Genomic DNA, 12,443 nt, shown 5'->3' with positions numbered 1-12,443 from the left:
AGGCTGCATCTCACTGTAGTAGGCTGTAGGCTGTGTTTTGGTTATTTTGATCTCCATTCGCCTTTTGTTTACTGTGTTGGTTTACTGTTAATGTAACTAGCCTAAATATAGATTGTCATTATCGATCTGATATTTAGTTTACTAGGCCTACTACTTGGTACCACTGGTTTGTTCTGTTCGCTTTTATCCGTTAGCATTTGCAGTTGTGTCGGCATTGTTAGCCAAACTATTTGAATGCTTGAATAACAAGGCTACTACTTTCAGCATTTAGTTAGCATTATTTAGGTAAGACAGCTGTGTGTACGGCTGCATTCACACATGCTGTTTGTAATAGGTGAATTATAGCCTATATTCATTGTCAAAATGGCCTTGCTTTACTGTGTAAAACCATTGTACCATTGTGCTGAAACAGTGCAGTGGAGATGGGCTGGAGGTTTCGCGCCAACCTGTATCTTCAAGTCTCTTTGTTTATTGTGATATAGCGTGATATAAGCAGAATTCAAAATAATTCCCATGCAAGAACCTAAATAAATTGTGCCCCCTCACCGATTTCAACTGCTCTGTTACTCACTTTATCCTGGCACTGGGTCTGTATAGCTGTGTAGGCCTGTATAGCTGTCTAGGCCTGTATGGCTGTCTAGGCCTGTATAGCTGTCTAGGCCTGTATAGCTGTCTAGGCCTGTATAGCTGTGTAGGCCTGTATAGCTGTCTAGGCCTGTATAGATGTCTAGGCCTGTATAGCTGTGTAGGCCTGTATAGCTGTCTAGGCCTGTATAGCTGTGTAGGCCTGTATAGCTGTCTAGGCCTGTATAGCTGTGTAGGCCTGTATAGATGTCTAGGCCTGTATAGCTGTGTAGGCCTGTATAGATGTCTAGGCCTGTATAGCTGTCTAGGCCTGTATAGATGTCTAGGCCTGTATAGCTGTGTAGGCCTGTATAGCTGTCTAGGCCTGTATAGCTGTGTAGGCCTGTATATATGTCTAGGCCTGTATAGATGTCTAGGCCTGTATAGCTGTGTAGGCCTGTATAGCTGTGTAGGCCTGTATAGCTGTCTAGGCCTGTATAGCTGTGTAGGCCTGTATGGCTGTCTAGGCCTGTATAGATGTCTAGGCCTGTATAGCTGTGTAGGCCTGTATAGCTGTCTAGGCCTGTATAGCTGTGTAGGCCTGTATAGATGTCTAGGCCTGTATAGCTGTCTAGGCCTGTATAGCTGTCTAGGCCTGTATAGCTGTGTAGGCCTGTATAGCTGTCTAGGCCTGTATAGCTGTGTAGGCCTGTATAGATGTCTAGGCCTGTATAGCTGTCTAGGCCTGTATAGCTGTCTAGGCCTGTATAGATGTCTAGGCCTGTATAGCTGTGTAGGCCTGTATAGCTGTCTAGGCCTGTATAGCTGTGTAGGCCTGTATGGCTGTCTAGGCCTGTATAGATGTCTAGGCCTGTATAGCTGTGTAGGCCTGTATAGCTGTCTAGGCCTGTATAGCTGTGTAGGCCTGTATAGATGTCTAGGCCTGTATAGCTGTCTAGGCCTGTATAGCTGTCTAGGCCTGTATAGATGTCTAGGCCTGTATAGCTGTGTAGGCCTGTATAGCTGTCTAGGCCTGTATAGATGTCTAGGCCTGTATAGCTGTGTAGGCCTGTATAGCTGTCTACGCCTGTATAGCTGTGTAGGCCTGTATGGCTGTCTAGGCCTGTATAGATGTCTAGGCCTGTATAGCTGTGTAGGCCTGTATAGATGTCTAGGCCTGTATAGCTGTTTAGGCCTGTATAGCTGTCTAGGCCTGTATAGCTGTGTAGGCCTGTATGGCTGTCTAGGCCTGTATAGATGTCTAGGCCTGTATAGCTGTCTAGGCCTGTATAGATGTCTAGGCCTGTATAGCTGTGTAGGCCTGTATAGCTGTCTAGGCCTGTATAGCTGTGTAGGCCTGTATAGATGTCTAGGCCTGTATAGCTGTGTAGGCCTGTATGGCTGTGTAGGCCTGTATAGATGTCTAGGCCTGTATAGCTGTCTAGGCCTGTATAGATGTCTAGGCCTGTATAGCTGTGTAGGCCTGTATAGATGTCTAGGCCTGTATAGCTGTGTAGGCTTGTATAGTCGTATAGCCTGTATAATCTTGGTTACCCAGAAGTAAAATTATCTTGAGAAAGTTTGTCATTTCACATTTCACTTCTGGGGGGAATGTCCTGTATTATTCAAAATGTAGGAAACAGATTAAGAGCATTTTAACCACTGTGTAGTAGACTGTACAGTAACAGGTCAATGGACAGAGAGAAGGGAAAGTTAACCATAGGAACGTTGTCATTTGGGTAATTTGTAAAATGGCGGTATTCAATCTGAACTGGATAACAAGTAAGCGTAAATCCTCCCATGCAGCATTTTTTAGACAATGTGCAGTTGAGCTTATTTTTCCTTCACACTGTAAACATAGAGTAAACACTGTAAACATAGAGTAAACATAGAGTAAACATAGTGTAAACATAGTGTAAACACTGTAAACATAGAGTAAACACTGTAAAATGAGTAAACACTGTAAACATAGCGTAAACATAGAGTAAACACTGTAAACATAGAGTAAACATAGAGTAAACACTATAAACAGAGTAAACACTGTAAACATAGCGTAAACACTGTAAACATAGCGTAAACACTGTAAACAGAGTAAACACTGTAAACATAGCGTAAACACTGTAAACATAGCGTAAACATAGAGTAAATATAGTGTAAACACTGTAAACATAGTGTAAACATAGTGTAAACACTGTAAAAATGGCGTAAATACTGTAAACAGAGTAAACACTGTAAACAGAGTAAACACTGTAAACATAGAGTAAACACTGTAAACATAGAGTAAACACTGTCAACATAGAGTAAACACTGTCAACATAGAGTAAACACTGTCAACATAGTGTCAACACTGTCAACACAGTGTCAACACCGTCAACATAGTGTCAACACTGCAACCACCAGCTCCATGAATCTAAACATGCTTTCTTACAGCACAGGACCAATATTTATTTATCCCTGACAGCACTGAAACCAGTTTGGCGGCTTTTTAATTGAACATAGCCCTTAAATAGTAAACAATAAACAAAGGGTCATATTCCTCAGGAGTGTGATGTGGTAGTGCAGTCAATATATTATTGACTGTAAACTAGGTGGGAGTGGGAAAGGCACATTTGTATGGTTCTGATAAAAAAAAGATGTATTTTGCCATGTGTATATTATTCACCTGAAAATCTAAAACATAAACCTGAGTCAAAGCTGCAACACAGCCTAACCCAGAGTGGAATCCCCTTAGGGAAATATGATCTAACAAGTTACATGTTCTATATTTATGCTGTACATATGATTTATACAAAGGGTGTGTCTAATCCTGAATGCTGATTGGTTAATACCACATTCCAGCCGGTATCTATTCCACAAGTTACCACAGGCTAAATCTATGACGTTAAAATGCCTATTTACTCTGTTCTATCTGACTGCGCAATCCACTGTTTCGTCAGCCCAGCCAGGAAATTTATAAACTTGATGTCCACTATATAAAGCATCTAGACATTATTTATTTTAGACTAACATTTAGTTATCAACAGTGTAAACCTTGCTGTTTGTCTCTCCGATATTTGCAACATTGTTTCAATATTCAAATTCAATCTCCAGCTGCCCGATAATAAGGAACGTGTCGGGACTGGGGACGAGACAGACAGGCATGCAGCGTTTCTCCGCCAGTCAAAATCATGAATCAGCTGGCATAATTTTTATGGATATATACAAAGAAAAGTCAATGGAAAAAAGTGCAGCTAGTTTGCAGTCTTTCCAGCTTCCGTTTGAAGTGATTGTGTTAGCTGTGTTGTTGGCTAGCTCCTCTGAACAACAGTGTCCTGACGAGAGAGCACATTTTTTTATGCCAGGTGAAATTGCTCATCATTAGCTCATTGCTATGGATGTATCCAAATAAATGCCACTAGAAAACAGCTTAAACAAATGCAAATGTAGCTACTTTGCTGTTATTCTAGCAGTTTTTTTTATGTGACTGTAAATTAGCTGTAGATGGCTAGCTAGCAAGCAAGGGATAAGAATGTTGCCAGCCAGTAAGGAAATTGAACATTTAGAACGAATGACTTGGTCGTGTCCATAGATACAGAACAAAAATACTGAACAACTGAGTCGCATCTCTAATGAACGACCAGCCGGCTTGGGTAGCGACCCTAGATTTGTGTCAGGACTATATCTTGTGGAAGGATGAAATAGTATGAATAAATCCTAAAAATAACGTTTTTTATGAAAATATGTCAATCATTATTTGAATATGTTGGTAACCCGTTGTATAAAGGTGATAATGCGCTCATAGCCGGTGTTTGGAGGATATATTGGTACGGTTTGCAGCACCCATGCCAATATATCCTCCAAACACCGGCTTGAGGGCATTTTCACTTAAATGAACACTATGAGCAGAATATTAATTTTTGAGATCCATTAAAGTACACAGTAACCTTTGACATTAACTTATGTGTTTCTTGAACTTTTTCTAAACCTTCTTTTGTTTATTATGTTATTGTTTTGCACATGAACATATTTTCTTGTGAATATACAGTGGCTGCACCTACCTGCAGAGCCGCCGGAAAACGTGTGGCGAGACAGAATTTGCACCAGTACTTTCAATCTGACCACACCACTTTCAAAGCAGCAGCACTTTTCAGCACATTTTCACAGTTCAATATTTACCTGCTGTGTCGCAGTCTACCATTGAAACAATTGAAGACTAAAATGCAGAAAAATTGTGGCACTAGGTGCCATTTAAAAAAAATTATGAGCATGGCCTTATTTGTATTTGTATTTATTATGGATCCCCACTGCCTAGGCAGCAGCTACTCTTCCTGTGGTCCGGCAAAATTAAAATAGTTATATAACTTTAAAAACATTACAATACATTCATAATATATTTCACAGCACACTAAGTGTGTGCCCTCAGGCCCCTACTCCAATAACACATTCTACTGCTTGCATCAGTTACCAGATGTGGAATAGAGTTCCATGTAGTCATGGCTCTATGTAGTACTGTGTGCCTCCCATAGTCTGTTCTGGACTTGGGGACTGTGAAGAGACCTCTGGTGACATGTCTTGTAGGGTATGCATGGGTGTCTGAGCTGTGAGCTAGTCGTTTAAACAGACAGCTCTGTGCTTTCAACAAGTCAATACCTCTCACAAATACAAGTAGTGATGAAGTGAATTTCTCCTTTACTTTGAGCCAGGAGTGATTGACATGCATATTATTAATGTTAGCTCTCTGTGTACATCCAAGGGCCAGCCGTGCTGTCTGTTCTGAGCCAATTGCAATTTTCCTAAGTCCCTCTTTGTAGCACCTGACCACACAACTGAACAGTAGTCCAGGTGAGACAAAACTAGAGCCTGTAGGACCTGCCTTATTGATAGTGTTGTTAAGAAGGTAGAGCAGAGCTTTATTATGGACAGACTTCTCCCCATCTTACTACTTTTGTATCAATATGTTTTGACCATGACAGTTTACAATCCAGGGTTACTCCAAGGAATTTAGTCACCTCAACTTGCTCAATCTCCACATTATTTATTGCAAGATTTAGTTGAGGTTTAGGGTTTAGTGAATGATTTGTCTTAAATACAATGCTTTTAGTTTTGGAAATATTTAGGACTAACTTATTCCTTGCCACCCATTTGGAAACTAACTGCAACTCTTTGTTAAGTGTTGCAGTAATTTCAGTTGCTGTAGTAGCTGATGTGTTTAGTGTTGAGTTATCCGCATACATAGACACACTGGCTTAACTCATAAACATTGAAGAAAGTAAGGGGCCTAGACAGCTGCCCTGGGGAATTCCTGATTCTACCTGGATTTTGTTGGAGAGGCTTTCATTAAAGAACACCCTCTGTGTTCTGGTAGACAGGTAACTCTTTTTCCACAATATAGCAGTGGGTGTAAAGCCATAACACATAGGTTTTTCCAGCAGCAGACTATGGTCGATAATGTCTAAAGCGGCACTGAAGTCTAACAAAACAGTTCCAACAATCTTTTTATCATAAATTTCTCTCAGCCAATCATCAGTCGTTTGTGTAAGTGCTGTGCTTGTTGAATGTCCTTCCCTATAAGCATGCTGAAAGTCTGTTGTCAAATTGTTTACTGTAAAATAGCATTGTATCTGGTCAAACACAATTTTTTCCAAAACTTTACTACGGGTTGGAAACAGGCTAATTGGTCGGCTATTTGAGCCAGTAAAGGAGGCTGTACTACTCTAAGGTATCGGAATTACTTCTGCTTCCCTCCAGGCCTGAGGGCACACACTTTCTAGTATGCCTAAATTGAAGATATGGCAAATAGCATGTGGCAATATCATCCTCTATTATTCTCAGTCATTTTCCATCCAAGTTGTCAGACCCTGGTGGCTTGTCATTGTTGATAGACAACAATCATTTTTTCACTTCTGACGGAATTCAAACTTACAATTTCTGTCTTTCATAATTTGGTCATATATACTTGGATGTGTAGTGCCACACAAGCTCACAGAACAGGACCGCCGAGTGCTGAAGCATGTAGCGCATAAAAATCGTCTGTGCTCGGATACAACACGATCCAAACTGCCTCTGGAAGCAACGTCAACACATTAGCTCTTCGTCAGTAGCTTCATGAAATGGGTTTCCATGGCCGAGCAGCCGCACACAAGCCTAAGATCACCATGCACAATGCCAAGCATCAGCTGGAGTGGTGTAAAGCTCGCCACCACTGGACTCTGGAGCAGTGAAAATCCGTTCTCTGGAGTGATGAGTCACGCTTTACCATCTGGCAGTCCGACGGACGAATCTGGGTTTGGCGGATGCCAGGAGAACGCTACCTGCCCCAAGTGCCAACTGTTAAATTTGGTGGAGGAAGAATAATGGTCTGGGGCTGTTTTCATGGTTCGGCCTTAGTTCCAGTGAAGGGAAATCTTAACGCTACAGCATACAGCATTCTAGACAATTCTATGCTTCCAACTTTGCCCTTTCCTGTATCAGCATGATAATGCCCCCGTGCACAAAGCAAGATCCATACAGAAATGGTTTGTCGAGATCGGTGTGCAAGAACTTGACTGGCCTGCACAGAGCCCTGACCTCAACCCCATCGAACACCTTTGGGATGAATTGGAACGCCGACTGCGAGCCAGGCCTAATCGCCCAACGCCAGTACCCAACCTCACTAATGCTCTTGTGGCTGAATGGAAGCAAGTTCCCGCAACAATGTTCCAACATCTAGTGGAAAGCCTTCCCAGAAGAGTGGAGGCTATTATAGCAGCAAAGGGGGGGACCAACTCCATAATAATGTCTATGATATTGGAATGAAATGTTTCACGAGCAGATGTCCACATACTTTTGGTCATGTAGTGTATCTCTCGCTCTCTCTCTGCTGCTTCTCCTTCATTTTTAAAGAAATTAATTTGTTCAAAGCTGTTCAACTATTGTTTTTCTCTCTCTTTGAGTCAACTAGTCACCACATGTTATACAATGCAGTGCTAGCTACCTGTAGCTTATGCTTTCAGTATTAGATTCATTTTCTGATGCTTTGATTGGATGGACAACATGTCAGTTCATTCTGCAAGAGCTCTGATAGGTTGAAGGCTGTCCTCCGGAAGTTGTCATAATTACTGTGTAAGTCTATGGAAGGGGGTGAGAACCATGAGCCTCCTAGGTTTTGTATTGAAGTCAATGTACCCAGAGGTGGACGGAAAATAGCTGTTCTCTGGCTACACCATTGTGCTACCCAGTGGTGTAAAGTACTTAAGTAAAATACTCCAAAGTACTACTTAAGTTGTTTTTTGGGGTATCTGTACTCTACTTTACTATTTGTTTTTTGGAAAACTTTTACTTTTACTTCACTACATTCCTAAAGAACAGAATGTACTTTTTACTACATACATTTTCCCTGACACCTAAAAGTACTCGTTACATTTTGAATGCTTAGCAGGACAGGAAAATGGTCCAATTCACACACGTGGTTATCCCTACTGCCTCTGATATGGCGGACTCACTAAACACAAATGCTTAATTTGTAAATGATGTCTGAGTGTTGGAGTGTGTCCCTGGCTATCCATACATTTTAATAACAATAAAATGGTGCCTATCTGTAAGTGATTTAAACTTTTACTTAAGTATATTTTTGCAATTTATTTAATTTTGATATTGAATTATACTTAGAACCAAATACTTTTAGACTTTTACTCAAGTAGTATTTTCCTGGGTGAATTCAACTTTTGTTTGAATCACTTTCTTTATTAAGGTATCTATACTTTTACTCAAGTATCACAATTGAGTACTTTTTCCACCCATGGTGCTACCCTACAGAATGCTGTTGAGACTACTGTAGACCTTCATTGAAAAACAGTGTCTTTTAATCAGTTATTTGGTGACGTGAATATATTTAGTATAGTTGTATCTAAAAAGGAAAACTTTTTTTATGTTTCACTATTTTTATTATAATGAAATTCACTGAGTAGCATGGTCCTCCTCTTCCTTCTCTGAGGAGCATCCACTGCTGAGCAATATGATTGGCTATTCATTCAAGCACCACCTCGCTCCTGCGAATCACCATTTCTCGAGCACTGAGCAGTACGCTACATAAATTGATAGCTACGTTTACACAGTACAGGTGAGCTGACCTTTGTAAAAAGAAGTGCCCATCAATCTACTCGCCAGACTTATTTGATTTAGGGAAAGTGATTTACAAAAGTAAACATTCAATAGTGAACATACCAACAATGTGGTGGCTACTGTTGAAAGCCAAATAAAAATCACTGTAGCGTTGATCTTGACTAGCCTACTGCAGACAAGTCAGTATCTCTTTTGGAATGCCATTGTCTTAAAGGGGCAGCATCCTATTTTAAAATGTAAAAAACAAAAACGTCTCAAAATGGCATACTTTAGAAACAAACATGAATGTGATTAATACCAAGAAATTCTAAAGAATAGAATAATGACTTTCATTGCTAAATTATATTAATCAGCTTTTTATCACAATAGCCAAATGTAGCCTATTAATATCTGACTAAAGAGAGGAAGCATGCCAATCTATAGGCCCTGCATGACCCCAATCCATTAAAAAATACACCATGTCTGCACCAGTAGAAATTCTGTTCGGGCCAGTAGCTTTTTGGCCAACTGGCCCGGTTGGGTTAACTTTGAACCCTGTCATAGCCTACGAATTGGACCCAGAGTTTTACACAAACAGGTCATGAGATCAAGAAAAACTCCAGGCCCCAGAAAAGACATGCACAAATTTTGCCACTGCAGTTTTGATCCAGTGGTGCCACCTTTGCCTACCTGCAGGAGTAGCTGAGGTTCCTTCTGATGCTCCTCTTGAAGAAGCTCTTACAGCCCTCGCAGGTGAATACGCCGTAGTGTTTACCACTGGACTTGTCCCCACACACCACACAGTCCACCACGCACGCCTTGTCTTCGTCTCCCACCTCCACATCACTACCGGCCTGGGGCGAGCCCTCCTCATCCCCACGCAGATAAGCCTTCTCCCCACCCAATCCGTTGGTCTCACGGTTAGGATTGCCCCATCCCCCGCTCACCATGGCCATATCTGAGCTAAACGGCCGACACACACACTCTCTCTTACACACGCCTGTCTACTCACCAAGTGCTCTACTCTTTTCTGTGAAAATCTTCAGCTACAACACTTTAGTTTCTAATCATACTAAATACGTTTTTGAGTTCACTTCCAGGAAAAGTAATAGAGTTGACCTCTTTCCCCTTCTGTCTCTGTGAAATGACCCGGAGGTCCTTCTCACTGCTCTACTTCTCTACCGTCGCTCTCCTTTTCTTCTCCTTCTCTCCCCTGTCTTTCCTGTGACCCAAGTCAATGACTCCTCCTAAAAGTTCTGACACAACAAGCGGTTCAGAGTTCAGGAGGGGGAAAAGGGTGCAGCCTGCCCTTTCACAGAAAACAATACATTACACTTAGAGGCTTAGGCTCTCCCTCTCTCTCTGTTTCTCTGTCTCTTTCTCTCTCTCTGTCTGTCTCTCCCTCTATCCCTCTCTCATTATCGCTCTCTCTCTCTCTCTCTCTCTCTCTCTATCCCTCTCTCTCTCTCTCTCTGACCCTCCCAGAGAAGAAAAAAAAAAACTCTTCCGTAGGATTACTTTACTACTTACAAACTAGTCAGACCAGTTCTGGGCTGTGTAGAAAGTGCCATCTATCAATCTAACAAGCAGAAGCACAGTTTTAGCTCAGCAGTTAGAAACACAGAACTAATTTCTGTCAAGAATTTCTGATACAAGCAGATATTCAGAGAATGTTAGAAATGGATTGCTGTCATTCAACCCCCATTAGAAGGTTGAGTTACTTTGTCTTTGGTCTGTTGCTAGTAGTATATGTTGGGTTAACAGTTTACAAATGCCCACACCCTCACAAACTTGTATAAACAGCACTTTTGGTTTCACTAGCTGGGCAGAACTATCCTATCTCCCCAGACAGCCAATACTCAGAGACGATAGACAAATCCAGAGAACAACCAGACTGAATCTATAGGCAGACTGAATCTATAGGCAGACTGAGTCTAACGCAGACAGAATCTATAGGCAGACTGAATCTATAGGCAGACTGAGTCTAACGCAGACAGAATCTATAGGCAGACTGAATCTAATGCAGACTGAATCTATAGGCAGACTGAATATAGGCAGACTGAACCTAATGCAGGCTGAATCTATAGACAGACTGAATCTAACGCATACTGAATCTAACGGCAGACTGAATCTATAGGCAGACTGAATCTATAGGCAGACGGAATCTAACGCAGATTGAATCTATAGGCAGACTGAATCTATAGGCAGACTGAAGCTATAGGCAGACTGACTCTATAGGCAGAATGAATCTAACGCAGATTGAATCTATAGGCAGACTGAATCTATAGACATACTGAATCTAATGCGGACTGAATCTATAAACAGACTGAATTTAATGCAGACTGAATCTATAGGCAGACTGAATCTAACGCAGACTGAATCTAACGCAGACTAAATCTATAGGCAGACTGAATCTATAGGCAGACTGCATCTATAGGCAGACTGAATCTATAGGCAGACTGAATCTAACGCAGATTGAATCTATAGGCAGACTGAATATAGGCTGACTGAATCTATAGACAAACTGAATCTAATGTAGACTGAATCTATAAACAGACTGAATTTAATGCAGACTGAATCTATAGACAAACTGAATCTAATGCGGACTGAATCTATAAACAGACTGAATTTAATGCAGACTGAATCTATAGGCAGACTGAATCTATAGGCAGACTGAATCTATAAGCAGATTGAATCTATAGGCAGAATGAATCTATAGGCAGACTGAATCTATAGACAGACTGAATCTAATGCAGACTGAATCTATAGGCAGACTGAATCTATAGGCAGACTGAATCTAACGCAGACTGAATCTATAGGCAGACTGAATCTATGGGCAGATTGAATCTATAGGCAGACTGAATCTAACGCAGACTGAATCTATAGGCAGACTGAATCTATAGGCAGACTGAATCTATAGGCAGATTGAATCTATAGGCAGACTGAATCTAACGCAGACTGAATCTATAGTCAGACTGAATCTATAAGCAGGTTGAATCTATAGGCAGACTGAATATAGGCTTGCTATTTAAAACACAGAAATGATAAATAGCTCCTTCTGGTCCTGCTAGTCTGGGAAAGTTCAAAGTGCAGTGACGTCCCCTTGCTCTGTCTGTTGTGAAGCAGCATCTGTTTCTTGTTCCTCTCTTGCTCCCATATATCTGTGGCTTCAATAGTTCAAACCACCAGAACAAACACAGTGAAAACACAGTTGAGAAAAGGAGGAAAAGACTCTCTACTATCCCTTAAACAGAATGCGAGTCTCCCCTCTTCTCTCTCTTTTTCTCTCTCTTTCTCTCCCTTGTTTTGTCAGTGCTTGTCCATCCAGCAGTTGAGGCCTAAGTCTCTCTGCATTCCCTTAAGCACAGTCACAATCTCCTTCTTCCTCCTCTCCTCTGGCCCCGGCTTGAATAAATTAGGCAAACCAGCGGAGGAAAAACACGGTCACAGACGATAGCCAAAGCTAGCTGCTGAGGTGGAGCGCAGTCTAACAGCCTCTTCTGCTGGTCTTCTCTCTCTCTCTCTCTCTCTCTGTATGCCTCTCTCCCTCCCTCCTTTCGCCCAGTGAGTGAGTAGGGAGCATGTGTCTGTGTGCTCAAGCCCTCTGGTTGCCATGGCACTCATTGCCTTATAAGGCCATTGGAGTCAAAGAGCAGAGAGTGGGCTGTAGAGGGAGCTACACTGGAGGGCTCTATCTCTCTCTCTCTCTCTCTCTCTCTCTCTCTCTCTCTCTCTCTCGCTCTCTCTCTCTCTGTCTCTCTCTCTCTCGCTCTCTCTCTCTCTCTCTCTCTCTCTCTCTCTCTCTCTCTCTCTCTCTCTAC

The 12,443-nt window shown here is 41.7% G+C and overlaps 1 protein-coding gene across 2 annotated transcripts in view; it reads right to left on the bottom strand.

The window, feature by feature from the left end:
* Positions 1–12,192, bottom strand: part of nr2f6b (nuclear receptor subfamily 2, group F, member 6b) — a 26,589-nt gene extending 14,397 nt beyond the window's left edge. Inside the window, exon 1 of one of the 2 annotated variants that reach the window (XM_014123588.2) lies at positions 9,313–12,192. In XM_014123588.2, coding sequence (XP_013979063.1) covers positions 9,313–9,578 — 266 coding nt within the window. In that variant the 5' untranslated portion in view covers positions 9,579–12,192. The remainder of the gene's footprint in view (positions 1–9,312) is intronic. The other variant, XM_014123587.2, reaches the window with a different exon arrangement.
* Positions 12,193–12,443: the final 251 nt, after the last annotated feature.

Source organism: Salmo salar, chromosome ssa10, assembly GCF_905237065.1.
Source record: "Salmo salar chromosome ssa10, Ssal_v3.1, whole genome shotgun sequence".
In the NCBI taxonomy this organism is placed as follows: domain Eukaryota; kingdom Metazoa; phylum Chordata; class Actinopteri; order Salmoniformes; family Salmonidae; genus Salmo; species Salmo salar.
This window is presented reverse-complemented; position numbering and strand designations above follow the sequence as displayed.